Below are 27927 nucleotides of genomic sequence, written 5' to 3' on the forward strand. Positions count from 1 at the left end.
CTTTCTTATCCAGAAACATTATCTGTTATTGCCACGGAACTGGAATTAAAGGACTTCCTTAACGTTCTGCCAGAGGATGGAAATGCTGCTTTTTTCCTGCCGCATCTGCTCCAGTGCAGCAGAAGGAAACTCGTGACCTAAGTGAAACCAGAAGTGGGGCAAATGTTGCCGCAAATCTTTTGGGAGGAACCAGGCAGATGGAACTTCACAGCGCAGCTATCAATGTAAAGACTATAGGTGTTTGTTCTTGAGCACATCTCATAAGTATGAGAAAGGTTTGTTTGAAAACAAATACCGTAGTTTATGTGTGGCCCGAAATCCATGCTCTAAAATACCTCTTGGAATATTACAGAGCAATCGCCCCCATTACTAGCAATCCTAAAACTCAGACATTGCATGTATGCTAGACAAACTGTGGACCATGCTGGTAAGGATTGCAGAGATAGCCTTACTATATGGATATCACTCAGATATTTATTTTTCCAAGCTTCAATTTAACCTCTGGAATCTAATAATCCATGTCAGAAATAGAGCAGGGTTTTTTTCTTCCTCTGATACCCATAAACAGAATCAAGATCATCTCCATGTAAAATGTAGATTCAGTTTGGGGAGTATAGGTTCTACTGTTCATACTTATGTAATTGGACTGAAACAAGGTGGTAGGTCTGCAACTATGGTTATCTGAGTTTTTTTTTTACATTGATGACAAATGCTGTTATTTGATCTTTCTTTAATTTGTCTTCTATCTGTATTTACAATATTTACAAAGTAAATAACTTGAAGTCTCGTTTATTTCTAGAGAATGCATTTAAAATATTTCTTTAACAAAAGTATTGCAAAGCAACTAACAAAAAAAGAGTAAATATTTTTCTGGGAAATTGGTAGAAAAAAGTTTTGTTGTCATCCTTCTTGCTGTGAGTTTTTCCATTTGTAATGAAGTATTAAGAAGCTCATCTTGTGAGGAAGGGGAGAAGTTGTTCACCTGACATTTTTCAGTTATGAGACTGCTCTCCAATGGACATCTTCACTTGCTCTTGTTCAATATCAGCACTATAAGTGGAAGAAAATAGATACTATTTAGTTTTCAATTAATTTCAAATTAAAGTATGATTTCATAATACATAGCTTTTGTATTAATGTTGGCATGTGTGATCTGTTCTGGTATTTGTCCCTGTTGTCCACTTTATGGTAGCTGAAAAGCTAACAGCATGCTTTAAATGTATTTGTCCAATATCAGACAAGTAACTCTTTTAGCCTGCAAGACATTATTGGATTGTGACTCCTGCCATTCTTGATATCTGACTGTTGAAAGGTGTAGTTCAACAACACCTGCTCTCTTGGCCACTGTGTTTTGTTAAACGGCGATTGTATCTGAGGACCTACATAATCAGCATTGCATGTATGCCTGTACAGTTGAAACAAATTGACAAAGTATATTTAATCAATTGGGGGTGCTCCTTCACTGTAGAAATAATGCAATTTTACACCACTTTAACTGCTATGGCCCAATGCTATGGAATAATTTGGTGGGGCACCAGCACTTTGGCAAAGAAGGCTAAAGACTACATGTAAAACTACAACTCCCATTCTTCATTAGCATTGGACCATGTATATTTAAGTAGTATAAAACTGCATTAATTCTACAGTGAAGATGCACTCAGAAAGGGAACAAAATGCAATGACTGAAAACTAACTGGTTGCATGGCATGTGCTCATAGACTGTAGCAGGTCATGCATGGCTTCAGCTGCACCATTTCTAGGTACTACACTGATGTACCTAAAACAGACACTAGGTGGAGTTCAGAAAGGTTTTACTGTTGCCATTTTTTTTCAGCATGCTAAGAAGGCCCCATTTGAGGTCAGGACCCATGGTTTAAGAAGCAGTGTTCCAGACAGCATTTTGCTTTGTGCCTTGTCTTTCCGTTGTGTGGTGGCACTTTGTGCATTTCATGTTGTAGTTTCAAATTGTGTGTTGCAGTTACGGATCGTAACAGTGTAACACACTGTGACGCCAAAGATGAAAAGGGGAAGGCCTTTACCTTGCCTGTGCATTGTATGTCATTGTTCATTGTGCAAAATGCATTGAATGCCTTATATGTATACTGTAATCCGCTGTGAGTCCCTCCAGGGAGATAAAGTGGAATATAAATAAAGTGTATTATTATTATTATTATTATTATTATTATTATTATTATTATGCAATTGCACATTGTCATTTTCTGCACAATGTTGCTGTTCTGGGTGGAAACATGCAGATATTAGACTAGACTGAGGAGATGTTGAATTGCAGCCTGTATGAACATAAGCGTTTGCTGGTCCCGATCCCAACTAGAACAGATCAGTTGAATCCCTTGCATTTGTCTACATGTTGACTCACCATTCAACAACTGATTCAGTGGAACTAACCAGTAGGATTCAGGCCATTAAATTTGGGCAATGCTTCATAGCCTATACTTCATACTGCCTCTGATGCTCAAGCCATTAGCCTAGGTAAGAACTTCCCTTTAACCATATTTCTACTTACTTTTCTTTGGGGAGCACTGTGTAGGTAGTCTCCATACCAGCATGGATGTGGTCAGTCACATGGCAGTGCAGTAGCCAGGTCCCAGGATTGTTTGGAACCATTTCAACGGTTTGGAAGGTTCCAGGAAAGAGATCAAAGACATCGTTTCGGAAGTTTCTGGTTTGCTTTTAGAAGGTATCAGGGAAGGAACCAGAGAGTCAACACAAGAATAGTTATTGAACTAATCACAAAAAGTAATACAGTGAGTTCAGAAAATTGTTATGGAAGTTTTGAATAGCTTTTGTATAGAAATTGTTCATAATTGTACCTGAAAATGCTGATAACCTTATTTGTAAGACAAAATTTAAATTATAATTTATTGGTAATCATATTTTTTAGTTAATTACTATTAATATTAGAAATCAGCAAGCAGACAAAAATTATATCTCAGTAGTTCTCAGTTGAGAACTGTGGCTGAAGCACCTGGCTCTGGATTTCAGGACTCACAGTTTGGAACATGAATTCTTCATCTTTTGCAAAAGTTTCCTTTCAGTTAATAGGTTTGGGATTTCCATCTTAATTTCAAGCCCTTTGAGGATTTCCTGGCTATAACTATTTCTGTGTTCCCCCAACTAGGACATTGAGGATATTAAGGCACTGTTTGGAATCATAGCACTATTCTGTCTAGAGAAACACTCTAGAGAGAATAGCATGTGTTTTGCAAACCTAGCATCAGCATATGTGCCATTCATTGCCCTCATCACTCATATAAAGGAAAAGGCAGGAATACAAATCATGGTCTTTACCTTATAATCAAAGCTGTGGCCATGGAAATGTGCTGTGTGCATATCTACTTCATTCCCCATTCCCAGCAAGTACCAAATGACATTATCTCCGACGTGCATCGTAAGGCCATGCAAATTCCCAAACACTCTTCCATTAATGACTAAGAAAAAAGAAGTTTACAGTGAAAATAAATATGAAATATTTCCGTGAAAGAAGTTTAGCAAGCCGACCAGACTATTGTATTCAGTAGAAGCTACAATCCTTGTCTAAATCTTAATAAACTTCTAATCTCAGTTCTTGTAACTTTTAAACCAAGCATCAATTAAACATCATTAAATCAGCTTGATACAGTCATTGTCCCTTTTGGATAGTTTTCACTATATGAATAAGAAATATGGTTAGCCAACCCAAACAGAAGGGATGGTTTAAGGAGTGTGTAATAACCATTTTGGGATTTTAAAAAACTCAGCAAATGCCTTGGATATTGTTTAAATATGCTAGTGTTACTAGAATGTAATTATCAAAATAACAGTAAGTGTGATGAACAGGATCATATTCATTCAAAGATGCCACTTTAGCATGTAGAAGTCACCAAAATGATTCACTATTATAATTGATATTTCACATACCATGCATTTTATTGCTTTCAATGAAGTCCTCGTCTTCCTTGTTCACATCTTCTGGATTAGCAGAGTATGTCTTGATATTCTCATCCAAGTACCAAGACTCATTTTCATCAAACACCATAAAAAGAAGAGCAAACTCCACCCTTTTTGGAGGTGGATGCAGAGACAAAAGTTCTCTGCGACAAACTAAGAGTGTGCCTATCAATCCACTGTATACGTCCTAAAAGCAAAAAAGGAAGAACAGAAAAGAAAGAATAGTTGTCCATTATGACTTGTATATTGGGATGAGAAATATCTCATAATGTGAAGCTATATTGTAAATGGGGTTAAAAAAAACTTCATTACTAAAACTATGTGGGTTGAATCAAGTTAGACCCCATCGAAATCAATGGGATTTAAGTCACGCATGAATGTTCACTATGACCTTGGCCCTGTCTGGTACTTTGACTGGATTGTCCCTCTGAACTAGAATTCTTCTGAAGAGGTCTGGAAAACCTCTGATGCTGCAAAGAGATAAAGCAGGAGATGTGGCCTGGAGAGGGCAGTCCTGATTCTTTTAGTATTTAATACTAGAGAACATAGTTAATTTCAGCCACTGATGTTTATGGGACCCAGTAGTAAGTTCCCAAGTCTGCACATAACCCCTTACATTTACATCCATTATTAACAAATGCCTTCTTCCAATAATGCTGTCTTCCAAGTCAAGCAAAGAGATGTTAAGTTTTTCCTGCTCCAAATTTTAATGCTCAAATTCTCGGTGGTGGCCCCCCGGCTGTGGAACACTCTCCCTGCAGACATCAGACAGGCGCCCTCCCTCAAGACATGGCTGTTCGAGAAGGCATTTAATGAAGTGCTATAACAATGTGGTAAAGATGACTGGAATGGAACAAGGAATATGAGATTGGTTATGATTCCACTATGAGACGAAGCGGATTTTTAGTGTAGTTTTTGTAATTGTTATGTAGTTTATATGTCGTTGTAATTGCCTCTTTGTAAATTGTCTTTTATATGTGTGTACACCGCCATGAGTCGCCCTAAAGGGCTGAGAATGGCGGTTAATAAATGCATCAAATAAATAAATAATAAATAAATAAATAAATTCAGGTTTATAATATCTCTACCTTAAAGGGAAGGAACAAGTAATCCCACCCCCCAATATTGCTGGACTCCAGCTTCTCCCAGTTCCAGCCAGTATGGCTAATTATCAAGGATGTTGGTAGTTCTAATACAATATCTGGAGAGTCCCAAGTTCACCAGCCCAGTGTTGGAAGCTCTGTGTTCAGAAGCATTGGGGTACATGCAGTTTCACCTTTCAATATTCACACAGCTGGTCCACAGCAACACAGCTTTACTAAGGAATGAAGTTAACATGCAGTGCTAATATAGAAATTCTTGGAAAGAGAATACTTTTGATCATAACCATGATGAGCTTCATTTTGGACTTGGAGATCTCTCATTCATAGAGTCACCGTAAGTTAAAGTCAAATTAACAATTAGCAAATAATACTAAAAGCTTACTTTAACTTGGTCTACTGTTGAGTAATATGCCCAAGGGATACAGGTTGATTCTCTTTCTCCAGGACCAGATCTTCTGGGTATTTTCCAAATATACTCTCTTACTGTACCTAAGCAAAAGACATAGTAATGTAAACATGAATTTACCTTAAAGCTTTTTTTTTTTTTTGTATTTCCCTACCAGCTAATGCTATAAAAACCGAAGAAATAAAACACAATTATATGAAAAAGCATGCATTTTATTACATTTAATAATAAATGTAATAATAATATCCCATCATCATCTTCCAAAAGGGATTTAGGGCAGCTTACAAACCAGGGTGCACATATAATATACAACAAGTAAAAATAGTACAAAAGTATAAAACAAGTCACATAAAATTGTAACAACTCCCATCAACACATGTAGCCTAAAATCAAAATAATACAATTTTAAAACAACAGTAGATAGAACTGCCATCAATTCACAAGATACCAAGTATGATCTTCATATGGGCCCATTCAGCCTATTCAAGGTCAAAGGGCTGTCTGAACATCCATGTTTTCAGGTTGGAATGGAAGGATTGAAGGGTGGGGACTAATCTAATCTTTTTTGGGAGGGTATTCCAGAGCCAGGGGACCACTACAGAGAAGGCCTTCTCTCTTATCCCCACCAACTGTGCTTGAGACAGTGGTGGGACTGAGAGGAGGACCTCCCCTGTCTATCTCAGAGCCCACACTGGTTCATAGAAAAAGTTTAACTCTCTGTACACTGCATAGGGCTTGTCCATTGTTGTTCTTGTGTGCCTTCAGGCCATTTATGATTTATGCTGATCTTAAAGTCAACCTATTAAAGGGTTTTCTGAGGCTAAAAGTGGGTGACTTGCCCATTTCACCAAGAGGGCTTCATAGCCAAGTGGATATGTAAATCTAGTTCCCAAAGTTGTAGTCCAACACTAAACCACTACACCCTGCTTGCTCCATGGGCCTGTATATATTGATCTGAAATCTAACAGATGAAATTTCTAAAGCAACAAATACATTAAAAGAAGCACAACTAGGTTCAAGTTTTTTATGTTGTTAGCAGATGGTCAGGACAATGTTTTTGAAAGAGACAATTACATAGTCCCTGAAGAAGATCATAAGAACATATAGGCCAAAAGGCATTGGGCTTTCACCGTAATAAAACAGTTGTCTATTGAACATTGTCACACATATCCAGTTTTTCCTGTGGATTCCAGTTTTTTGTCTCTTACACTTCCCCTTTACCACCTAAAACCTTGCCTGTGCTCTTTCCGTGCAACTTGGTTAAATCTACAGTTTGGCTCCTCGCATATGTTTCCTCAAGGTGTGGGGGATATATAACCAATTCTTAATACAAGACAGAATAACAAATATAAAATAATATATTTACCTGGGCTAGTTTCCGCTACCAATGGTGAATCAGTTTTCACTCCATGTGCATGTATAGAATAAGGTCTAGAAGCCATGTTCTTAAAAACAATTTTAACTGTATCCCTAACATCTGCAACAAGAAGGGGACCTTTGGGGGAGGGGGATAAAATATGTTATAAAAGTATAGCATAAAAGGAAATATCAGAATCCTAAGAGGTACATAAAACTACAAATAATAAATCAGTGCAGCAGAATTCCTTTTTTATCACATTTATATGTTAAGGCTTATAACCACTTAATGGTGTGCTTAAATTTAAATGAAAGAAAGCTGAATTTTTCTTGGATTGAATTAAACATTTCAAAAACTAATTCTAAAACTCTATCCTCAAACTGTAGACCTGGTTCAGGCATAACACTACCTAAACACAAAGCTTGGTAAATTCCCAGTAGCCCCCAGTCAGCAGGGCCCCTTGGGATGTGAAGGACCTATCATCCCTTTTGACCATAGCTAATGGTGAGAGATTCTGGTAATTAAAGTCCAGCACTATAAAGAGAAGAAAATATTCAGCATTCCTAATCTAAACCATAAAGGAGTGAGGACAAACTTCTTATTTATATGTTTCCCCTCTCCTGTCCTTGTCCTGTCATGGGAGATTGGGAAGCATTAACTCAGTTTGACATTTCAGCCAAAGGATTTGAGGATGATCACAACAAGACAAAGCCATTCGTTAAGAGAATATGTATTCAATAATTAATGTGTGCAACAGGTATCTGCATGAGAAAAAGCCTGTCTCTCTATGCCATGGTAGTTGGATTTCACAAGCTATAAGCTGGAGCACTCCCCAGGCAATATCCAGGCATGTGTCCACACTTCTCATGGCTTTCAGAAAAGTCACAAGGACTTGTGTTTGCACTAAGTTTATCTATGCCACCCTTCAAAAAGCCACTGGAGGTTATTGGAAGAGGCACATAGTATGACATCCCCCATTGTGTGTCTAGGGACTGGGAGTTCAGATTAGATAGAAAGACACAATGAAGAGGGAAGGGATGTGATCTTGTGTGGCTCTAAACAACAGAATAGGTATACATGCAAACTTATCTTAGACCGACCATATACCACTCTGACTCACTGAATTGCCTTTGAATCTCCCCCTTCTGAGGAGCAGCTAGTACTGCAGAACCATCTAGTTTTGTACATATAGTCAGACCCCAATGATCACAGTGGTGCGGAGACCTTTGCAGGACCTTGGTGGATCTCAGTGCTGATTGCCATCATTTCTTTTCTGACTAAAGGAGACAATACTGTGATTCTGCCTACACCATGAAATGGGGCTGCTCAGTAAGGCAAAGGGGGATTTAAACACTGGGTGCATGCTAATCCCCACATAGCCCCCCAAAAAGAAAATGCACACATGCATATCTTCCTAACAGGATGCCAGCCTAGTTCAATCAAGTATGCTTATCATCCAGTCTGTTTTTGAAATGATTACAACCCTAGCCAATTATTATATCTCTAGCTAATTTACATTACCTTACTGACTAGGGCTGAGGCTCTGCTAAAGTAGAAATATCAAACCTCCCTGCACTTATGGGATCAATATGCTTCCATTTCTATGTCCACCATATAGATCACAGTGTTGAGGGGACTAGGGCTTCCTCTAGTTGGCAGGCTCAATTTTCGGGGAAGTTCTAATCAGAGATGAACACCTGTTTTGGTGCAGTGAATGGAAAAATGCCTTCTCATCTGGATGCTCTGTATTCACACTGGAATATTTATGTGAGTAGTTTGATACACTGCTCCCATCAATATGCATTTTGAGGATCACCCCATAACATTCAGTATAACCACAATTCATACCTAAAAGTCCCAGATGTTCTTCCTTTTCTTTCCTTTCTTTGGGTTTGCTAAACGTTTGGTCAGTATATTCCCGATAAACTGCTTTCTTGTATTTTGATCCAATAAACTTATCCTCTTTGTTTAAAAATGCATTTCCTGGACTGAAAGTAGAAAAAGTGATGCAAGCATAAGGATAATATTCCTACCCAATGATTTCATAGTTAAAACTAACCAACTGTACTCTAGTCGAGCTGAAAAATATGATCTCCAAATATTCAGTCTGAGATGGTGTTTCAGCTCAGTTGGCCCTCCAAGAGGTTTCTCAGTGATGCAGTCATTCATGAAGAATAAAATAATTTAAACAGAATAAAACATATTTAACATATTAACAAATTAAAATAGGTGTAGGAGATTAGAATAGCTGAAAAACACCGTTCATTGCATTTGAAATACATCAGTGAGATTCAAAAACTTTAATAAATACCCATGTTTTTACTTGGTGCCTAAATGAAAGCAGTATTGTGCCAATTGGGTCTCCAAGGAGAGTATATTCTACAACTGAACTGCTATAATCACAAAGGAGATTTGCCACGTTCCCACAGTGTATTGACCTCCTGGATGGGACAAGGAGCAGTCCCACATAGAAAGACGGATGCAATCCTCAGAGAGAGAGACATACGTAGGAAGAGGCACTTCCTCAAGTTAGAGGTTCGCAGCCTCACAAATTTAAACAGCTCAGCACAAGTATTTTCAATTCTGATCAGAAGTATATTGGTAGCCAGAGCAATTCTTTTTGGACTGGCATGTTGCGATGTTTATTCTGTACATATGCTATGTCTTTTACATTAGACATGTATGCATGCATACTTGCTGATTTAGAAATTTAATACTATTTGCTCCAACACTGTATGTCAGGACCAGTTTGTGGATACACTGCCATTAGATTTGGCAAATCGAAAACTTATAACTGCTTTCTTGTAGGGGTTCTAAACTGAAAGATGCCTCTGCTATTCTAGGTCCTACCTTCAACAGCTTCAGGAAGAGGACAGTAAAATCAAGGGTAGATCCACAACTTCTGTGGTGTACTGACTTTCCTTGTTGTATGTACACACTGTTGGCTGCTGGGTTTTGTTGGTGTTAATTGTCCAAAAGTCTTAAAGCATTATAGAAATGTTATTTATGTTATTTCAATTTTGTAATAAAATGAACACATGGTTTTTGCATGAGCGTTATGATTCCATTGCATCAAATGCATGCTTCTCAACCTGTGGGGATGTAATAGCAACCTGCATTTCCTGGTAGCTATTTTGTTCTTATAGAATTCAAAGACTTAGCTATGTAAGTTTGGAATATTAATATGCAAAGAAGTCTTCTAGCACACTATAGCGCACTAGAGATTAACTGAGAGAACAAAGCTGATAGCGTAAGCTTTCATAGATTGTGTCTTCTTTCTCTGATGAATTTCAACCTAGGTTTCAATAATCTCTTCAGATTATAGTGCTTTGATTCCATCTAAACTGCTATGACTCCATCCCAGTATTAGCACTACAGGGAGGAATTCTTAAAATTCTCGATCAGAGAGCTCTATTGCAGTGGTTCTCAACTGTGGGTCCCCAGGTATTTTGGCCTACAACTCCCAGAAATCCCAGCCAGTTTACCAGCTGTTAGGAGTTGAAGGCCAAAACATCTGGGGACCCACAGGTTGAGAACCACTACATCTAGTGCCTCACCAAACTACAAACCCCAACAATCCACAAGATAGACTTTTTGCAGTTTCAGTGGAATCATGGCACTATAGTTTTGTAATGTGAAAGGGTCCCTGGTACAATACTACACCACACTGGGTACCCTTCCAGTTCAACTGTCAAGGGTGCATCCTATGAAATTCAAATGTTCTTAGTTCCTTGAGGCACTAGAGCTCTTTGCACAGAACTCTAAAAGCCTCTCCCTGTAATGACAATCCCAGGATTCTTTAGGATTGGACCATGACAGTTAAAGTGGAAACATAGCACTATAACTATGTGGTGTAAAAGCTCGCTCGTTTATTAATTCATTCACTTTACACTTCCACCTCTAAAAATGAATGAAAAGGGGAAAAAATGTTCTTCTCATTATTATACCTTTCATCATGAAATTGATGTAACTCATGCTCCCATGTCCTGTTGGGGGAATAGTCCCATTCAATCTCTACAGCTGCAATATAGTAGGTTTTCTCTTGGAGATACCCCACATTTTCCTCTGGTGAAGTATCACACCTCTTTACTTCATATTTCTGTCTCATACCCGCCGTATAATGATCTGTTGTCAGACATGCTACCTCAAATATCCCTAGAAGAACAAATAGGAAGCACACAGATAAAAACAAGTCAAACACTTCTAGGATATGAAGCACATAGTCTAGAACACTGTTTCATAAGCCCCAAATGGCATCCCCTTAGCTCAATGCTGAGGTCCCAAAAATCGGCAACAAGAAAAGTGGCTGTTTTAAACACTCGAGCAGTATAGTTGACTCTGCAGAAAATGCTTCAGCTATACTTTGTGAAAAGAAAAATCAGCCTGTTTTTCTTTTCACCTTTGCAAATACTGATTTGCTATCAGGAAACAATTGAATTACTATTAAATTTTGCCTATTTTATATACCTCTATATCTAAAGATTTCTCGGAACAAAAGGGGACCCAAATGGAAAAGTTTAAGAAACCCTGGTCTAGAAATGGGGGAAATGGTTTATGAGTCCACATTTTACTGCAAATGTAACTAATTTCTATATTAATAACATATAGAAACTCAGTTGATTTTTTTTCACATTTGCACTTTTCTGAATCTTGCATTGTATTTTTCTGATCACAACTACAGGCAGTCCCCAAGTTACAAACAAGACAGGTTTTATAGGTTTGTTCTTAATTTGAATGTATGTGTAAATCAAAACAGGTACATTTTAAAGTGTAACTCCAGCGTATGTGTGTGTGTTTGTGTACACACACACACACACACACACACACACGGGTGGGTCAAAAAGTAATGCCTCCATCACTCTAACTTTTATTTCTTTCACAGCTACTGGACTATCGATGCATGATATGATAGGGGTAACCTTATTCTACTGATATAGTCTTTTCGTTTTCTAATTGACTGATTAGAACCATGAAGCAGAAAGGAAGAGTCATTATTGAATTTCTGGCAAAAGAAGGTTGTGCGCTTAAGGAAATCCATAATTGCTTGAAGAATGTTTATGGGGACACTGTAAAGGACATCAACAATGCGTGACCTCAGAAAGATAACCGATGTGGTTTCAGATTCAATGCCTTGAATGACCTTAAAACAGTTTTAAAATCATGGGTAATGAAGCCATACCCTGATTTTTTTACAAAATGGTTTTGATGTCTGGCTTAAACAATGGCACAAATGTGTACAAATTGAGGGTAACTATGCTGAATGGTAATTTTGCGTAGAAGATGAACCTCTGCCATAGTTATGCCTGACAAGATAGGATGTCAGACATTGTTTTGAAGGAGCATAGGTTACAGCTGAAAAACACAGGATGTGTATATTTGGTTTAATTACAACAACAACTAGGCAAATGTTTAAAAATAGTAAAGACATTTTTTGTTGTTTACCTTCTGAGTCAGGCTTCATAATAGCTGTGACAGAGGTGTGAGGAAATAGATTGGTTGTATCCTTCCTTGTCCCTTGAGTTAGAAAAGTATTTCCTGAGAAATGTATTCCATGAATGTCAACCTCTGATCCCAAGCCAATCAGATGCCAAGAAACAGTTTCTCCACTACACATCTCAAGACCTTTCAAGTTTCCATACATGTATCCATTAATGGCTGCCAAAGAAATAAGACAATTCAACAATCTGCCAACATTCCACAGCCAATAGTCTTTTTCGAATTTAATATCAATAAGAAGCCTTTCAGCAAATTAGAGAATCTATGACAACAACAGACCTATTTCTTTAACCTCTTTACCTAAGGGGGTGTTAATATGTATTATTCAGTTGAACTACATTTTCATTTTGATTCCCAAACAAACCAAATAAGTAAAATTGAAGCCTTATTTCTCAGCTCTTTTCTCCATTTCCAATTCCTAGTGCAGGAGGTTTGGCCTGATGAGCTCCCCTTCCCCATTTTTAGATTGGCTAATTTGAAACAAAAAGTGTCTGGAAGAGATCACTTAAGTCTTCCCTATTCATGTGCAGTAGTCCCAATCTGGATCAGGGCAAGGGACAACTGAATTATGCGGCATCATAAGTACAGAAAGGTAGCTGGTATTCAGTATTGCAGTTATGGATTTGTAGCCTACAGTTACAAATCTATAACTGATATGTGTCCAGTAATTCTAGACAGTCTTAATATTAACCTACATAAATATAAAGCAAATAAACAAATGATCATAAAGGTGAACTGGATCCTTCCCTCTTGCATCCATTACCAATACATGAACACTGATTTTTGGAGTAGATAGAGAAATTACTATGGAGGGAAAAATGCAATCATCCAAGTAGCACAGAAAATGCTTCTTGGATGATTGCAGACCAATAGGTCACAGGTTTGAATCTGGGGAGAACACGGATAGTGCTCCCTCTATCAGCTCCAGCTCTCCATGCGTAGACATGAGAGAAGCCTCCCACAAGGCGTCCTCCCCTTGCGTTCCCTGGGCAACGTCCAATTCTCTCACACCAGAAGCGACTTACAGTTTCTTAAGTCGCTTCTGACATGACCAAAAACAAAAAACAACTTCCAACATAAAAGACAAGAGTGTTGATTCTTCCCACTGATCAAACCTGAAGCTGTCTGATTTTAGGCCAAGTCTATTCAGCAATCCACTTGGATGGAAGGCCCCCAAAAAACATCAGAGATGTCCAAGCAGGACCAGGGAGAGGTGTCCTGTTTTTACCCCTGAAAAGCTTCTGCTAGTCAAAATTGACAGTATGGACAAGATATATTAAATTCCAGTTCCCATTAGGCAGCACCTATAATAGTGCCTCCAAATCTCTGCTGCCGCACAGTGCTTCTAGGGCAAGAGATATGGAAAGAGGGATGGAAGAGTTGAAGCCTTCCCACTAATATTTCTGGTGGACATCCTCTATTTTGGCCAACTTCAGTATTGCAAACTAAGAAAAGAGGTAAAAAAATTGCCTTACTCAGTATGTATATGCTAAATAAAACTTACAGTGCATCATATTAGATTCCTGGAAATCTTCATCCTCTTTGTCAATTTCATTAGGGGTTTTTGTGTAGTGTTTAATATTTTCATCCAAATACCAGCTCAGATTCTCATCAAAGACAGTTGCAAGGAGGAAATATTCCTTGTCTACATTTTTCTGTAGCAATGGAGGAGAGGAATAGAGGAAATTTTGTATTACAGTGAGTAGGATAATCTCTCTGTATAACAACATTTATTTTATTATCTAATTAATGAAAATATCTCTGAATCTAATTTAAAAGCTGTGCAAGGATACTGGAACGATTTTGTTTAAATTTACAGGTATCCTTTTTTAGACCTAATCTTATACTAACTTATACTTTCTTTTCCCACAAAATGAATCAGAGCTACCTAGCTGAAAGTTGACTGTACTTGTATTGTTGCTGTTGGTAACTACCATCAAGCTGACTGACTTACGGTGACTCTGTGAATGAGAGACCTCCAAGTTATCTTATCAACAGCAGCTTTGCTCAGGCCTTGTTTCTTTGATTGAATCTACCCATGTGATTGAATCTAACCCTGTGCCATGTGGTCTTCCTCTTTTCCTACTGCTTTCTAACTTACCAAAACCCTCTCTTACTGAGTCAGTTCTGTGAAACTGATGGGGAAAGGGGCAAGTAAGAGGAAACATGGCAGGAGAATATGAAGTCGTGTATGATGTGGAGAAAGCGGCAAGGAGGATCTTATAATACAACTAGCTGTGCCCTGCCACGCGTTGCTGTGGCCTATAGTAAAACTTATCAAAGTTGAGGTAGATATCTGGACTATTATGAAAGAGAGGTCCCTACCTATTCCTTCCCCCTTTTCCTCCCCCTTTCTCTACTTTTTTCCTTCTCTCCCTCTTTCTTTCTTTCCTTCTTTCACTACTTGGTTTCATCCTTCTCTCTTTCCTTCATTCCCTCCCCCTTTCTTCCTTTGCCTTTCTTCCCTCCCTGTTTGCTTCCTTCTTTCACTTTTTATTTCCTTTTATTTCACCACCATCATAACAATAACAATAATGCAATGCATTGCCTCCGGGACCTGACACCTCTCCCATTCCCCCTAAAAGGGTCTCATAGGAACAATAGCATAATAATAATAATAATAGAAATAACAACCTTTACCCGCCACGTGTTGCTGTGGCCAATCTTCCCTCTTTCTCTCCTTCTTTCCCTCCCTCCCTCCTTCCTTCCTTCCTTCCTTCCCATCTTTCCTTCTCCTCTTCTTTCTCTATCTCTTTCCTTCCTTCCCCCTTTTTCTTTCTCTTCTGCTGTCTCTCTTTTCTTTCCTTCCATCTTTCCTTTTCTTTCCTTTTCTTCTTCCTCTAACTTTCCTTCCTTCCCCCTTTTTCTTTACCTCCCTTTCTCTTTCTTCCTTCTTTCCTTCCTTCCTGTCTTTCCTAGATTTTGACAGGGCGGGAAGGGGCGGGGTGGGGTTTGGAGGTGGCATGAAGTAAAAGGAGGTAAGATTGGGGCAGGGGAGTGATGGAACGTGGGGTTGCGTGTGTGTGTGCGGGAGCGGGGGGAGTGGGGTTGCATGTGTGTGTGCGGCGGCGGGGGGAGTGATGGAGCGTGGGGTTGCGTGTGTGTGTGTGGCGGCGGGGGGAGTGGGGTTGCGTGTGTGTATGTGGCAGCGGGGGGAGTGATGGAGCGTGGGGTTGCGTGTGTGTGTGCGGTAGGGGGTGTGTGTGTGCGGGAAGTGGCGCGGCGGGGCTTGGAGTGGGCATGGTTTCCGCAGAGGGAACGTTGGCCGGAAGGCCATGTGCGCGCGCCAGGGAACTTGCGGCTGGGCGCCAATGCGCATGCTCAGTTGTTTTGCCGTTTTGTGAGTGTGTTGTTGTGTTGTTTTTCATTTTGAGTAGATATGTTTGTACCTTGTGGGTTGTGTTATGGGTATGGGAATTTTGGTTAAGTTTCGTTGGGTTTTTTTTTAGTTTTGTTCTTTTGCCGTTTTGTGAGTGTGTTGCTGTGTTGTATTTCATTTTGAGTAGATATGTTTGTACCTTGTGGGTTGTGTTATGGGCACGGGGGTTTTAGTTAAGTTTCGTTGGGGGATTTTTGAGTTTTGTTGTTTTGCCGTTTTGTGAGTGTGTTGTTGTGTTGTTTTTCATTTTGAGTAGATATGTTTGTACCTTGTGGGTTGTGTTATGGGCACGGGGATTTTGGTTAAGTTTCGTTGGGGGATTTTTGAGTTTTGTTGTTTTGCCGTTTTGTGAGTGTGTTGTTGTGTTGTTTTTCATTTTGAGTAGGTATGTTTGTACCTTGTGGGTTGTGTTATGGGCACGGGGATTTTGGTTAAGTTTCGTTGGGGGATTTTTGAGTTTTGTTGTTTTGCCGTTTTGTGAGTGTGTTGTTGTGTTGTTTTTCATTTTGAGTAGATATGTTTGTACCTTGTGGGTTGTGTTATGGGCACGGGGATTTTGGTTAAGTTTCGTTGGGGGATTTTTGAGTTTTGTTGTTTTGCCGTTTTGTGAGTGTGTTGTTGTGTTGTTTTTCATTTTGAGTATGTATGTTTGTACCTTGTGGGTTGTGTTATGGGCACGGGGATTTTGGTTAAGTTTCGTTGGGGGATTTTTGAGTTTTGTTGTTTTGCCGTTTTGTGAGTGTGTTGTTGTGTTGTTTTTCATTTTGAGTAGATATGTTTGTACCTTGTGGGTTGTGTTATGGGCATGGGAATTTTGGTTAAGTTTCGTTGGGGGGTTTTTGAGTTTTGTTTCCTCGATGGATGCCCCTAAAAAATTTATATATATAGATGGGAATGTAATTTTTTAAGGTTGGGGGTGGGGTTGAAAAGCAGAACAATTTGGGATGGGATAGAGCCTTACCTGTCTCCCTGAAGGAAGCAAAGCCCCCTTCCTGCATACCAAGAGTGGTCCCACCAAACCTGCACTACTGTCCTTGATGGGATCTGATGCTGAATAATACATCCGAGTTAGACAATCTGGATCTTCTGGAGTAGGACCCACAGTCTCTGGCACCTCCCATTCATAATGGAATGTGTCTCCGGGGTTTACATGTGAAGATGGTCTTGTGCTGCCTGTAATATGTTCAGAATTGAAAGGAAAATCTACTAATGATCACACACCAATAATTCCTGTTCAATGTATACATGTTGAGTAATGTAGTTTGCCTCTTAGTTTGCCTCAGATTAGTCTCCAAACAAACATATTTACCTCCAGAGTTGGTATTGAGGAAAGAACCCTCATTGTCCTTACTGAAGCTCAAACCATGTGCCTGAATACTGAAAGGATAACTGGCCTTGTTTCGGAAGGTCACCTGGATAGTCTCACCAACCTCTGCTCTAATGATGGGTCCTAGTTAAAAATAAGATTTAAAACAATTCACCACAATAATCATGGCACTATATGTAAAACAGACTGCCCGATAACAACAAGGTTACCATGCTTTGCTTTTGGTAAGCCTGCCAGCATCAGCAACCAGCACATTTTGAATCCTTTTCACTGGGAAATGGCCTGGCAATGTAACTTTGCTCCAGGACATAGTAAGATTCTGTATTGTGCACTCTGTGGGATATCTACAATGATAGCTTATGGCTGCTCATCAAGCCAAGAGTCTTTGAGAAATTGATAGGAATCTGAAAGCTGGATGGAGCCCAAATGTCATCTATCTGCCCAGCCCTCATTTAAAAAGGCGTCCCATTTAAACCCTTTCCCCTTAACAGTTACTGACTGCCAGTAGTTTCAGTTTTACCTAGAATTCCAAGATGTTCCTCAATAGGAAGCCTCCTCCGGCGTGTTTTGAATGCCTCACTGAGATACTCATAGAAAAGAGCTTTTTTGTAAGTTCCACCAATTGTTTTGTCGCCTTGTTCAAAAAAGGTCTTGGCATCCCTGTGTAGCAAAATAAAACTGCCTTAAGAGAAATACAGTTCACATTTCACTTGAATTTTTGACAGTCTTTAGCCTCTTGTCATTCCCATGAGGACTGTAAATCTGCTCCCAATCTCAAGGGAACCCTTCTCCCAAAATACATTCAGTGCTCTGAGTAGCTGTTTTATGCATCAGACTAAAACCCAGGGTGGATTCAGCAGTGGAAGCCACCAGAAAGGAGCATCTTTAACCCAGTTCAGCTTAGTCCTGCCTAGGAAAGCATGCTGTTTCCCCTCATTTCCTGGTAAAACAATTTTGAGAGAGCCTCTTCATTGGTTGGTCCAAGATGGTGGAATTTGTTTCCCTAGGAAACTAGATTGGTCCTCAATCTGGGGTCTCCTTCTGCCAGCAGGCAACGATCTTTTTATCCAGACAGGCATTTAACAATTAGTTAGTTGTAAGGAGTCTTTCTATAAAGCGTATTTAATGCATTTTAACTTTACTGTTTTGTTTTTGTATGACCCAGGGAGAAGCAGGGTTCATCGCCACCACCTATTCCAGGAAACCCAAGTGGCCAGTCTGTTTCTCCCATCTCTATTTCTCCATACTTCTTTTGGAATGCCCTCACCCCAAAACTGATTACAGAGCAATGCTCTTGTGCCATACAAGGTCGATACCATTGTGGTGGGAGAAAGAGGAGTCAGGGTCTTACTGAGACAGGAAGTGATACATTTGCCAATTTTTTAATGTTACCAAGCTTTATGTTAGGTCTAGCCCTTTGGATCACAGCAGCTGCTCTAGTATGCCTGTTTGAAGGATCTTTGTTGCAGTCATGGTTGCATGTATGCACATGTGCTCTCAAGTTGCCTGTTTACTTATGGCAACTCCATGAGTTTCAAGGTTTGTTTGTTTTTTAAAAAAAAGCAAGGAACACTCAGAGCTGTTTTTGTTAGTCCTTTATCTAACTAGGGATGACCCTGTTTAGCATCCAAGATCAGAGAGGATCTGGAGCCTTTAAGATATCTAGGCCTTTGCTAACATGCCACTTTTTTTTTGGTCGTGTCCGGAGCGACTTGAGAAACTGCAAGTCGCTTCTGGTGTGAGAGAATTGGCCGTCTGCAAGGACATTGCCCAGGAGACGCCCGGATGAATTGATGTTTTTATCATCCTTTTGGGAGGCTTCTCTCATGTCCCTGCATGAGGAGCTGGAGCTGATAGAGGGAGCTCATCCGCCTCTCCCCGGATTCGAACCTGTGACCTGTCGGTCTTCAGTCCTGCCGCCACAGGGGTTTAACCCACTGCGCCACCGGAGACATGCCACTGTCTCACATAAATATAATAACATAGGAGGAGCCCTGCTTGGCTCACTGATTCTTGGATATATACTAAGCTAGATGAAAAAGCTCAGTTGGTGAATGTATTTGAAGCATATTAGGAAAGCTAGTCATATTACACTTAGAATATAGGAAGAAATCCCTAGATGAGGTGTTTTTTCTCAGCCTTACCTACATCACAAGGTTAATCTGAGAGTATAGTATTGGATTTGACTGCTATTTCCTGGATCATTTGAAGGATAATACTTACTCATCATGAATTACTTCTTCTCCTGTAAAGTTATTTAATCCAGATGGAGCATAGTTCCAAAAAACTTCCTCTGCTGCAATATAATAACGCCTTATTTTAGTGTTCTTGGGAGAGGGAGCATGGTGTTTACAGTTTCTCACCTCAAAAATGGCTTGCATGCCACCTGGAGAAAAGAAAAACAGATTGGGTAAATGATGTTAATATATATAGGGCTGGTTTACATATTTTTAATTCTCTCCCCCCCCCCCCCCTGTCTCAACATCCAGTCTATTGGTTAAATCATAGCCAACTTAGCCATGGGAAGAGCTTGGAAAACTTAATTTTGGGGACTGCAACTTGCAGACATCTTGGCCAGCATGGTCAATAGCCATGCCAGTTGGAAAACTGTGAGACTTGCAGACCAAAAACATCTTTTCCAAGCTCTAGCACATTCCAGTCAGCTTGAAACCAATGTATTTGTAATAAAGTATAATTAAGTTAGCTTTTATTCAACTCACCAGCTTTTTGCCTTTCTGTTTCTATTTCCATGTGAAAGGAACTACTTGTTCGGTTTAAACTCGTTTTTTTTTAAAATATGCTTTTGAAGAATGTTTTAATTATTTAAAAGAAATTACATTGTTTACACTGATTTTAGTCTACATTTTGGCCAAAATCCAATTGAGACCTCACTACCTCTGAGGATGCTTGCCATAGATGCAGGCGAAACGTCAGGAGAAATGCCTCTAGAACATGGCTCTATAGCCCGAAAAAACCCACAAGAACCAAAATCCAATTGTTAGTTCAGATCAAAAACACCCACAAATCAATGAAATTCACACAAATTTTGGTATTATGAATTTCAGTTGACTTAGTGCATCTGCTCAAGTGGTAACTAACAATTAGAATTAGGTCCTTATGGCATAGTATGGGGAACTAATGAATTAATAAGCCTGGAACTTTAGACCTTATGAAGACATACTTCCCCCAATCTAAACAATTATATTTATCATTTGTGGTTTTGGTGAAATGCTGAAGTTTAGTTCAGAATTTTGAACGCCACTTCATAAACTACAAATCTTGGGATTCCACAGGATGAAATCATGGCATTTAATATAGAACCATGGTTATAATTATGTGGTGCAAAAGAGTCTTAGGAGTCTAGGAGACTGGGATTGGAATTGCCACTCAGCCATGAAAACCTACCGGGAAACTTTGGACACTCCCACCCTAAGAAAAAGGCAGTGACAAATTTCCTTTGAATAAATCTTAAGAAAACCCTATGATAGGGTTATTGTAAGTCATTGTCAAGTTGAAGTCACATATCAAGAACAAAAACAATAAATATTTGATAAGGATGAGATCCATTTGTTTTATACCTTCTATATGATCATTGACTTGACAGCTCAGCAGCCATTCTCCATCATTCTCTGGTACCATGAGGGCATCTATAAAGGTTGCCGGAAAGAGACTGATTGTGTCAACTCGATGTTTTCTTTCTATCAAGGTTTGCCCATGGAAATAAGCTGAATGAATGTCAGCTTCATTACCAACACCAAAAAGGTACCATTTCACCTTATCTTGTGTACACATCGTGAGATTGGGAAGATATCCATACATATATCCATTGATTGCTTTTAAAAGAATAGATGAAAACATAGTAGTTATAGACATTTGAAAACATTTGACATCAGATATCATGAGGAACACTCAGCAAAACTTGGCATCTAAAAACCATTGACATTTGGAACTGAGTCCTTTTCAGATAGCATACTATAAATCTAAATCTAGATTCTATTTTATTAATGTTGGGAATACTCAGATTTTCTCAGAAATCTTAAGGCTTTTCCCCTTTGGCATTCATATTCTTTGGTCCCACTCAATCACTAGTTAAATGCCAAAATTTGTATCTGATTAGTTTTAAGAAACTACATCAAAGATAACATGCAGGCCTGTATAAGGGTTTAAATGCATAATGGCCCAAATACTAAACAGAAAGTTTGTGAGGCAATGCAACATAGTCCACTAGAGCAAAATTAGAAACCATCATATTCAGGCATAATATATCCCCAGATTAATAATTCCTATATGGAAATGACTGCATCTCCCCTGCATCACAAATTTCTGTGAAAGTTATGTGAAACACTTTGCCTGCATATATGCAAACTATAATACATAAAACAATCCATTTTGCATGTTGTTCTTACAGTGCATTTTGTTGCTTTCTTGGAAGTCCTCATTCTCTTTGTCAACTTTGTCAGGTTCAGAGCAGTATTTCTGGATATTCTCATCCAAGTACCAACTGAAATTCTCATCCATCACAGAGAACATCAAAATAAATTCTTGGTCCACATCTTTATCTTTTCCATCCTGCAGTGTACCTAGGAAGAGCATACAGTTCAAACACTTCTCATTTTCTAATTAACGGTTACTATGAGAATGCCCATAATTAAACTGGAGAACTGATGCATGTGGCTCCAAGACAAAATCCTAAGAAACAGTATAGAGAAAGTCAGACACATAATGAATTCCTGGAGTAAATCTGTTCATTTTGTTTAGGTAACTAATTGTCTGCCATGATGAACTGCTTTTGTTTTTTCTCCTTATGTATGAATGGCACCATTCACTCAGATAAGAGAAATCAAGGAGGCCACTTGATTTTTTAATGTATTGAAAATATATAATATGCTACCCTTCTGTTTAAGTTTTAGGCGTATTTACTGCATGACCCCAGTATCCACAGGACCAGTAACTGGTTTCACCTACCCACATCAGACAAAATAAGTAATCTTTAGATATTTTCTAGATCCTTCTGCCAGAAATTAACATAGATTCACATGGGAAAATTTCTAAAAAGGATAGCTAGGAATTTTGTATATTATCCAGTATGATTTTATGGTAACTTCTGGTGGAAGTCATTTATTTCAATATGGTTCACTATTATCCACAGTTTCCTGTTACCATGGGAAGTTCAGGAATATATTTCCCACAATACAGAGGTTGTACTGCACAGGGAAAAGAATAAAGAAAAAAGTAACGTAAGAAGGAGTTAATTGTGGTAAGAACAGTAGCATCTCCTAAAAAATATCACAACATTCTGAGAACAGGCCAGTACATTGGTCCAGCCAGTGGAATGGGGAGCACTTTGTTTCTTATTAGTTGGGATCAAAATGACAACAGCCATCAGTCACCTTCTATTGTCATATCCTTTACCTTTCTTGCAAGTGATCAAGGGTCCAATAAGCCCAGAAGCAATATCCTTTGGGGCATCTATGTGGGAATGATAAATCCTGGTGACACAGTTATTATCGCCTTCTGCTGGGCCGTGATCTTCCGTGACCTCCCAAGTGTAAACATACTGTTCTCCTGGTTGCAAAATATCATCTTTCTTTAGCAAACCTGAAGTCATGTCAGGATAAAGTGCACCTACAAAATGCAATAAATCAGTCAAACAATGCAGATTATATTATTATATCATGATTCATTTTGCTTTTACTCCTCGTGTATTTGCTGTTTTTAAAATTTGTCTTACTGTGATTGTGATTTCATATGCATTTTACATAGTAGCTGGTAAACTGAATAAACAAAGAAGTGTGTGTGTGTGTGTGTCTGACAGAAGGTGAGAACATATTTATAATATATTTGTGAATGCAATAAGGTGTCTAGAAACCATTTATATTAGTATATTCAAGAGAGAGCTATTAATTCAGTTAACAAAAGGTGAATTCTACCTTCATTTTCTTTTGTGTATTTGACTCCATGGGGATGAAGAGTGTAGGCTCTTGTAGCAAAATTTTTCAAGTGAACAGTAAAGCTGTCTCCAACTTCTGCTTTGAGAACAGGTCCTAGAAGGCCCAACCAGAAAGGCTTTTCGACAGCAGTTTTGTAAGAGCCATCTGTGAATTGCACATAGACAGCTTTTTTGTATGTGCTTCCTATTCGGTCCGGGCCTTGTTGGACAAAGACACTTGCATGTCTGAAAGAGCAACCAACAGATAATCGTATCAGATAATCGTGTATTACTACTACATACAGGGTGTATCTATACTGTAGAATCAATTCAATTTGACAGCACATTAACTGCTATGCCTCAATGCTATGGCATTCTGGGATTTGTAGTTTGGTGAGATACCAACACTGTTTGGTGACTTGAATGCACAGAACAAGGTAGATGGGAACAAAATATTTTCATACACAAATTGTGGAGTTTCAATATAATATCGCTATAGTTTGAAAATATAATTCAATATTGCTAGCTGGTTTTAAAAGTGTCTGAAAACAATGTGAAAAATAAAAATCCCAGCTGTAATTGGCACAATTTCTTCCCCTGCCAAAGATGTCCCTCCCCCGAACCCCACTTTTTCATTCTATAAATGAATCACCATTTTTTTCAGTATATTCATTTTATTATTTGGAACCTCTTTTCAAGATAACTTTCTTCAAAGCTGTCAATATTATGACAAATGTAGTGTTGCCAAAAGAAATGCATTCTTAAGTCCTTTGTGCATCTGATTCCACGTCCTTTTATTTAAATGCTCTTCACACCATATAAACCTTGTATTTTTGTTATAATTTGTAAGACTTTGTGTTCACTTGCCAAATTCCAATTTTTGAGAATTTAACTGTCATTGTATTGTTGGAGGCTTGCAACAGAAATCACATGTAACAGTAGCTAGAGGAGGAGCAGTAGGAAAATCAAGTACAGATTTACTGTCCCCACCACAGTGGATCCTAACTGCCTCCTTTATCACAGTGGTGAGATTGTACTCAGAGTATGGAAAAAGCATATCATGTTGTTGACTCTACCTTGTTCACCAGGCTCCACCTTGTTCTTTGGTCCCTTCCTCACAGCTGTATAAAATCCACGTTGAACTGAATTAACTGTCAGTGTGGTCTCAGATAATCCAATTCAAAACAGACACTGTGGATTATCTGCCTTGATATTCTGGGTTATATGGCTATGTGGAAGGGTCCTTTATAATATTTTTAATTGAAACATATGAAATATAATAGGAAAAAGTGAAGAAGAAAGTGACTTCTGATCTTCCTTTGAGTGGTTTAAATACTGGACTATGATGTTGGAGAACAGGGTTCAAATTCATTTACTTATTTACCATATTTGTATCCCCCCTTTCTCAGAGTCCCAGAGGGGACTCAAGGTGGCCTAGAGTCTGTCTAGAGTTGCAGATTACCATAAAAACCAGCTGGTGACCTTGAGCAAATCGCACAAAAACCTATGACATAAATTAGAAAGTGCCTGAAAGCACACAAGAACAACAATCCATATCTCTAACAGGTATGGATTATGGCTTATTCTTTGTAATCATCAAAAGCAAAAGTTGCCAGATAATTTTCTTTCTTTACTGTCTGCAAAAAGAGATTTCCAGCCTTTAAGAAATATCACTAAGCTAAACTAAATATCACAACAAACTCATAGCCCTTCACAATCGGTCCATTTTAATGACATCTATCACCCTAATCTTACCAGGTAATCTTCAAAAGTTATCTCTTGTCCTTTGATAGGGTCAATTGTCTTTGTCCTTTCCTATGAGGCCCTAGTTCATAGATTATCCAAGGTCCCTTTCATACAACTGTTTTTGCACTGTGATTCCACTTGAACTACTATGACAACACCATTTGTAATCCTAGGATTTACCATTTGGGGAAGGGCATTTACTATTCTCATCCAGCAAGCTCTAGCAGTGGTTCTCAGCCTGTGGGTCCCCAGATGTTTTGGCCTTCAACTCCCAGAAATCCTAACAACTGGTAAACTGGCTGGGATTTCTAAGAGTTGTAGGCCAAAATACCTGGGGACCCACAGGTTGAGAACCACTGCTAGTGCTTCATCAGGCTACAGACCTCAGGATTTCAGAGCACATTGTAATAATAGTTAAATCATAGCACCAAAACCATGTACAGTAATGTGAAAGGGCCCCAAGTCTTACTGTGCAGCTCTCAGACTCGGCTTCATCTAAGGGAAGGAATCTCTAGAAGCCAGCAATGCTATCCAGATCTCATTTTCTATAGTTAGCCACTAAGCTGTTTCTAAGCAATAATGAGTTAGAAAGACTGTATAATTTCCAAGAGAGACCAGTGTTGTTGAAAAGGGGTCGGTTGAGTCTCTTTTCATGAAGCTCTGAGAATTAAAATAAAGGTGCATATTGTGTCTCTTCTTAGACTGTCCAAATAATTCATATTTAATTGTAAGGTTTCCTGTTGGCAAAGGCATTGTGTCCTTTTCCTTCTCTTTCCCTGAAAGGATAATAGCTTTCATTAAAAAACAAAAACTCTGCCTCATAGTTAAAATTCCCAAGAGCTAAAGGGTTTAACTGGAGGTTAAAAGTGGAACATCAAGCCTTGTCCAGTTTAAGTTATTTTTAACCAAGATGAAATTTGACCCTATGCCTCTGTGATTTCTCAAACAGCTAATAAGAGGAGCAAGCACACAAGAGCAGCAAAGGTCTGTCGTATGTCTCGACTGTATCACCCACCCCTGTGCTAACCTTTTCCCTCTTCAGATGTCTCCGTGTGTGTATTTTTATTGCTAGAGTTTGTGTTTTTAAATTCTTTGGCTTTTTTTCCTTGCTTGCCCAATAGCTTTCTGCAAATAAAGTAAAATTGATGCCTATGGTGGCTGGGAAGAATAAACAAATAACCATAAGGTCAGAGTTTGTTCTGTTGATTTTGAATACTAAAGCAACCATTGTCATTGTGTGTTACTGTTGCCCAAGGTCACCTTAAAGTGAGACATGAGGAACTGTACCATAACTCATTTTTCTCTGTGACAATCTTTTGCTTTCCATTGCTTTTCAACACATCCCAGCAAAGAGCACGGCTCTCCATTTTGACATCTTTCTTAGGTGTATCCACATAATCTTATTTCTTGGATGACCATTGCTAATCTTCAGGATGGTTTGGGATTTAAATTAGGTGTTACAAACAGGCAGTTACTTGTAATTAATTTGGAGTTCGAAAATATCATATTATGTAGAAATTTCTTGGCAATAAATTCCTACTTCTAATAAAAACAGTACAGCCATGTTACTTTATAACTGTTATTTGACAAGATACTATGTCACTGTGCAACTGTAACTTTAAATTACTTCAATAGTAATTTGCTGCTTAAACTATGATATTTTTCCAGTCTGGTTTTGGAGAATTAGATCCCTCTTCCCCCCAGCTTGGTCCATTGCTGGAAAATGAACAATACAGTTATTAGCTAATGGAGTGTCTTCCTTTTGGTTTTGTCATTTTTATGAGCATCTCAATTGGGTTATATCAGTGGTTCTCAATCTTTGGGTCCCCAGATGTTTTAGCCTTCAACTCCCAGAAATCCTAACAGCTAGTAAACTGGCTGGGATTTCTGGGAGTTGTAGGCCAAAACACCCGGGGACCTACAGGTTGAGAACCACTGGGTTATATCAAAAGCACTGGAAATCAGAGGGAGCTGGGTATGTTTAGCATGGAGACCACTATAACTGCCATGACTCTGCAATGGAATTCTGGTATTTGTAGTTTTGTGGGGCTATTTACTTTTCTCTGTCAAAGAGAAAAGTAATAAACTACAAATCCCAGGATTCTATAGGATGCAGCTGTGGCAGTTAAAGTGCCAGGTTACTATAATTCTGCAGTGCAGATGCTCTCAACTAAAAGGATATCATATAGAAAATGCAGTAAGCTTGTTTTCTCCTAGTCCAGAGACTACAACATGAATCAATCAATTCAAGTTACAAAAAAAGTGATTCTACCAAAATATTAAAAAGAATTATTATTATTATTATTATTATTATTATTATTATTTTGCTATCAGAGTGGTTGAACAGTGAATTCACATCCTTAGGAGTTTTGATGGACATATTTTTTTGGAGTACTTTAGTTGTGAATTCTGGCATGCCTGGGACTAGACAGTTTTTGGATTCCCCTTCAGTTTTAAAGATTTTGTGATCCTTTAATGTTCTGCTCAAGTGCTCACTAATAAATAATGGGTGCATCTACATTGCAGAATTAATGCAATTTGCCACCATTTTAACTGCCATGGTTCAATGCTATGGAATCCTGGGAGTTATAGTTTTGCAAGATCTTTCTCCTTCTCTAACAAAGCAATGACAATTAAAGTGGTATCCAACTGCATTGATTCTACAATGTAGATGAAGCCAGTATGTTTAAATAAATTAAATAACGCCTGCTGCTCTACACTTATTCCCTATCATCTCAAGTCACAAAATATCTATACGATTTTTTTAAGTCCTGCAGATATAGTCTCATGCTGGAATATAGATTGCTTGAAGTCCCATTAAAATACCATAGTTCATACTAAAATGTTAATGTTCACTTTTGAATACTAAAGCAACAAGTACAAGACTGGTATCACTTACTCTTCTTCTGAAAATAACATCCCGGAAATCTTGTCCTTTGTTCCTGGTGCATAATTCCAATCAGTTTCTACAATTCCAAGGTAGTATTCTTTATTTACTGCCCAGATCTCTGCGAAGAAACAAGCCAGTAAAAGGCTCAGAACCACCAGCTTCATTTTCTGTCCTGTACCTTTTCTCTGGTTTAACACAAGAATGTGCCCATTTTATAAGATCTGGGTTTCTCTCTGTGCTTTCCTTTCCTTTGACTTGCTTGGTTCAATGAGCTGAAAGCTTGCACAATTCTTGCTAAAATAAACACAGCCAAATCTCATTCCGGCAAATCAGGCGGCTCACAGAT

The 27927-nt window shown here is 38.6% G+C and overlaps 2 protein-coding genes across 2 annotated transcripts in view; one reads left to right on the plus strand and one right to left on the minus strand.

The window, feature by feature from the left end:
- The window catches only part of HPS3 (HPS3 biogenesis of lysosomal organelles complex 2 subunit 1), a 37609-nt gene extending 35436 nt beyond the window's left edge, over positions 1-2173 (plus strand). The window contains exon 17 of the mRNA XM_060767741.2: positions 14-2173. Coding sequence (XP_060623724.2) covers positions 14-141 — 128 coding nt within the window. The 3' untranslated portion in view covers positions 142-2173. The remainder of the gene's footprint in view (positions 1-13) is intronic.
- Positions 774-27927, minus strand: CP (ceruloplasmin). The gene is made up of 19 exons (XM_060767740.2): positions 27591-27927; positions 22947-23191; positions 22429-22641; positions 21423-21596; positions 20595-20849; positions 19240-19402; positions 17537-17676; positions 16999-17139; positions 16651-16862; positions 13815-13965; positions 12257-12469; positions 10762-10969; positions 8663-8802; positions 6824-6952; positions 5434-5540; positions 3919-4135; positions 3310-3449; positions 2525-2688; positions 774-1050 (listed from the first exon to the last, which is right to left on the minus strand). Exons 1-19 carry the CDS (start codon positions 27743-27745, stop codon positions 993-995), a joined length of 3225 nt encoding a protein of 1074 aa, XP_060623723.2. The 5' UTR covers positions 27746-27927; the 3' UTR covers positions 774-992.

The sequence above is a fragment of the Anolis sagrei genome, chromosome 3 (assembly GCF_037176765.1).
Source record: "Anolis sagrei isolate rAnoSag1 chromosome 3, rAnoSag1.mat, whole genome shotgun sequence".
NCBI classification, from domain to species: Eukaryota; Metazoa; Chordata; class Lepidosauria; order Squamata; family Dactyloidae; genus Anolis; species Anolis sagrei.